The 4,700-nt window shown below is 41.3% G+C and overlaps 1 protein-coding gene across 1 annotated transcript; it reads left to right on the top strand.

Annotated features, from left to right (window-relative positions):
• The first annotated feature begins 347 nt into the window (after positions 1 to 347).
• LOC141395378 (uncharacterized) lies at positions 348 to 4,316 on the top strand. The gene is made up of 4 exons (XM_073971085.1): positions 348 to 1,137; positions 1,186 to 2,324; positions 2,952 to 3,196; positions 3,758 to 4,316. The coding sequence occupies exons 1-4, from the start codon at positions 348 to 350 to the stop codon at positions 4,314 to 4,316; spliced, it is 2,733 nt and encodes a 910-aa protein (XP_073827186.1).
• Positions 4,317 to 4,700: the final 384 nt, after the last annotated feature.

Below are 4,700 nucleotides of genomic sequence, written 5' to 3'. Positions count from 1 at the left end.
CAACATGGGAGGATTGCTCTAATATTCTCGAAAGAAGATGCCAGTATTTGGAATCATTGGACTCAAACACTAGCTCTCGTCGACCAGATCATAATTCTGGTAAATCTAACCAAAAATTATCCAAACATGGCTATACGTTCTCGTGCTCCAAACGTGTTTGTGTCTTTTGTTCCAAATCTGATCATTATATCGCACAATGTCAACGCTTTAAGGACTTAGATGTACCAATTCGCTTCGAAAACGTAAAGAAACTTGGTCTTTGCATCAATTGTCTCGCAAAAGGTCATCAAGTCACCAGCTGTCCCTCGTCGTTTAAATGTAAACACTGTTCTCGCTCACATCACACAATGCTCCATCGTTCTCAATCGAATCAAGGTCCATCATCTCCTGAACCAACTCCATCGACATCTAGAGCAGCTACAACTGATACGTCTGCCTCTGTTCACGCCCATATGGAAAGTTCGTCACCTCATGTTCTTCTCGCCACCGCTATGGTTTTAGTTCGTGATAATTCTGGCTCTTACAAGTTAGGAAGAGCTCTATTGGATTCTTGTTCACAATTAAACTTCGTCACCGATGAGTTTGCTCAGCGTTTAAACCTAAAACGAGTGAAAAAATCAGTCGAAGTGTCCAGCATTGGAAGTTCATGTACGAAAGTAAAGCATAATTGCTTCACCAACATAAAATCCCGCATTACGGACTTCGAAGTTCCACTTTCGTTTTGTATCACGCCGCATATTTCCTATCAACCTGACTCGGAATTGGACGTTTCTTCGTGGAATCTTCCTCCGAACACACAACTTGCTGACGACAACTTCTTCAAATCAAAGAAAATCGACTTGCTCATTGGTACTGAAACATTCTTCGATATCTTGTCTGTTGGTCAAATCAAGCTTGGTCCAAATCTCCCAAAACTACAAAAAACGTTGTTTGGTTGGATTGTCACTGGAAAATACAATTCTTCAAGAGAAAACAACGTTGGGTCTTCGTATTTGCTTTCAACCGAGGACAAAATCAACATGAATTTAGAACGTCTATGGAAAATTGAGGAAATTGATGCTGCTTCAACTCAATCTACACCAGAGCAAATGGAATGTGAAAGATTCTTCCGAAATACAGTGTGTCGAGAATCTTCAGGTAGGATTGTTGTAAAACTACCCTTTAAACAATCTTCTGACTTCCTAGGTCTCTCACGCAATACTGCGTTGCAACGATTTGCTGCTCAAGAAAGACGACTGGCACGAGATTCAGAACTAAAATCACAATATGTTGCGTTTATGAAAGAATATGAAGAGTCTGGCCACATGAGCCTGGTGAAAAAGCCTATTTTAGAAGAACCACACTATTACATTCCACATCACTGTGTATTCAAGCCGAATAGCACCTCTACGAAACTTCGTGTTGTTTTTGACGCCTCTTGCCCTACTTCCTCGCAGACGTCGCTAAACGATATCTTGATGGTTGGCCCTACAATTCAAGATGAACTGTATTTGCTGCTTCTACGTTTCCGCCTTTATCGTTTCGCCATAACAGCAGATATCGTCAAGATGTATAGGCAAGTTCTGGTTGACCAACATGACCGTAAGTACCAATATATTTTGTGGAGATATTCTGAGCAAGAACCAATTCGAACCTACCAATTAAATACTGTTACCTATGGGACATCTGCTGCGCCATTTCTCGCCGTACGTTCTTTGCATTATCTCGCTGATGAATATACCGAGAATTTCGAGCTGGGTGCAAGGGCTATCAAAACATCGTTCTATGTCGACGATTTCCTCTGTGGTGCTGAGTCAAGGGAAGATTTGGCTGAGCTTAAATATCAGGTGACAGAGATATTGAAAAATGGATGTCTTGAACTGGACAAATGGCACTCCAATCATGAAAACTTTCGTCATGACAAAACCATTAAAGATTTAAATCTTGATGATTCATCGATCACAAACGCTCTCGGTATTTCATGGGATCAACAAAAAGATGAATTCTTATTCTCGTTTTCGTCGAAATTCAAAATTGGAAATATAGTTTCTAAACGCTCAATTCTTTCACTTTCGTCCTCGCTTTTCGATCCACTTGGACTTGTGGCACCGCTTATGATAAAGGCCAAAATCATTCTTCAAGAACTATGGATACTCAAGATTGGCTGGGATGAATCTGTCCCGCAAGATGTACACACAGCCTGGCTACAATTCGTCAACGATCTTCAATCTTTATCGTCACTACATATTCCCCGCTACTGTTTATCGCCTAGTCCAGAATCCATTCAATTACATGGCTTCTGTGACTCTTCAATTCGTGCCTATGGTTGTTGTCTCTACATAAGGGTCAAATCTAGCTCAGGCCAAATTTACTCGAAGCTATACACCGCAAAATCCAGAGTAGCTCCGACAAAAAGGAAGTCGCTACCAAATTTAGAACTTTGTGGAGCTCAACTTCTCGCAAAATTGTACTCAAAAATACAAAAAATTCTCAATATCCCAAGGCATTTTGTTTTTTTATGGACTGACTCACAAATTGTTCTTCACTGGCTCAAACAACATTCGTCAACTCTGTCTGTGTTTGTTGGCAACAGAGTTTCTGAAATACAAGATCTCACAAATGGTTGTAATTGGCGTCATGTTCCATCAAGTTTGAATCCTGCGGATATTGTCTCCAGAGGATCCACTACAGAGGAGTTGAAGTCTTCAATTTGGTTCACTGGTCCTGATTTCCTCTACAAAAATTCCGAAAACTGGCCTCAAAACAGATGCGATGAAATCGACCAAGACGTAGTGGAAAAGGAGAAACGAAAAACAACACTTCATCTCCAAGTGCAACTCAACAATATCACTGATTTCATCAACAATTGCAGTTCATATCTGAAGATGGTTCGAGTTGTAGCATGGATCTTCCGGTTTTGGCAAGTATTATCTTCATCTAAAACTAAACAATTTGTTTCTGACTCTTTACAGCCTCAGGAATTGGAAAACGCTATACTGGCAATCGTTTGGCACATCCAACAACAACACTTCAAAGATGACATTGCTCGAACTGCCAAGAAGAAAGATCCTCAAGGCCCTTTAAAGTGTCTCAATCCATTTCTGGATTCTTCAAACGGCTTAGAAATTCTAAAAGTTGGAGGCCGTCTTGAATTGGCCGACATTCCTGAGGCTCAGAAACACCCGATAATACTGCCGAAAGACAACAACTTTGTGAAGTGTTATATTCACCATCTTCACATCAAAAACTACCATGCTGGTCCAAAGGCTTTGATGTCACTGACCCGAATGCGCTTTTGGATTATAAACTTGCGAAGTCTTTGCCGAAATATTGTCAACTCTTGCCCTCATTGCATTCGATATCGTCCGAAGTTACTTCAGCAAATGATGTCCAATTTGCCAGCAGATCGGCTGAACCCATCAAGAGTTTTTGCAAGATGTGCTGTTGATTTTTGTGGCCCGGTAAACACATATCTTCGCATAAGAGGAAAAATTCCCTACAAAACCTACATAGCCGTCTTTGTCTGTCTCGCAACGAAAGCAGTCCACATTGAAGCCGTTTCCGACTTGTCTACAGATGCCTTCATCGCCGCACTGAAACGGATGATAGGTCGAAGAGGTCTTCCCACAGACATATTCTGCGATAATGGCACCAATTTTGTGGGTGCAAACTCAAAACTAAAGGAATTGAAAGCATTCCTCTTTGATGACAAAACTCAAACCACGATAATTAATTTTTGTTCCAATGAATTTATTAATTATCACTTTATTCCCCCTAGGGCACCCCACTTTGGTGGCCTATGGGAAGCGGCCGTTAAATCAGCCAAAGGTCATTTGAATCGCACCCTCGCAAACACCCGTTTAACCTTTGAAGAGCTCGTCACAGCCCTGGTGGAAATCGAAGCAATTTTAAATTCTCGGCCCATCTCTCCGATGTCCTCTGACCCTAGTGATTTGGAAGCACTCACCCCTGGTCATTTCATCACTGGCAGTGCGTTACGTTCTCTCCCAGAACGAGAAGTCAACACAACCAACATCAACAATCTGGAACATTGGGCCCAGATAACTGCCATTAAACAACGATTCTGGAAGAAATGGCATCATGAATATATCAACGAGCTCCAAGTTAGAAACAAGTGGACTGCCTCTAACTCAAATATCGGGGTTGGCTCCATGGTACTGGTCCATGAAGACAACATTCCCCCTCAAAAATGGCTTATGGGCAGATTAACGAACATTATCCCAGGTCGAGATGGTCGCATCAGAGTTGCCGACGTGAAGACTACCAGAGGAATCATACGCCGACCCCTCCACAAACTCGCTTTAATTTTTAATTGAAAGAGCCCTTTCAATGGGGCCGGTATGTTGGGTCAGCGTGTCAACACTTTTATTCTTTTAAATTCAGTTGTTTTTGTTTTATTCTCGATTTTAATTTAAATTGTATTATTATTAATTATTACTGATGGCTGATTTAACGGCCGCTTCCCATAGGCCACCAAAGTGGGGTGCCCTAGGGGGAATAAAGTGATAATTAATAAATTCATTGGAACAAAAATTAATTATAGTGGTTTGAGTTTTGTCATCAAAGAGGAATGCTTTCAATTCCTTTAGTTTTGAGTTTGCACCACAAAATTGGTGCCATTATCGCAGAATATGTCTGTGGGAAGACCTCTTCGACCTATCATCCGTTTCAGTGCGGCGATGAAGGCATCTGTAGACAAG

Source organism: Musca autumnalis, unplaced genomic scaffold (assembly GCF_047663935.1).
Source record: "Musca autumnalis isolate F117 unplaced genomic scaffold, ASM4766393v1 scaffold_2, whole genome shotgun sequence".
Taxonomy (NCBI): Eukaryota; Metazoa; Arthropoda; class Insecta; order Diptera; family Muscidae; genus Musca; species Musca autumnalis.
This window is presented reverse-complemented; position numbering and strand designations above follow the sequence as displayed.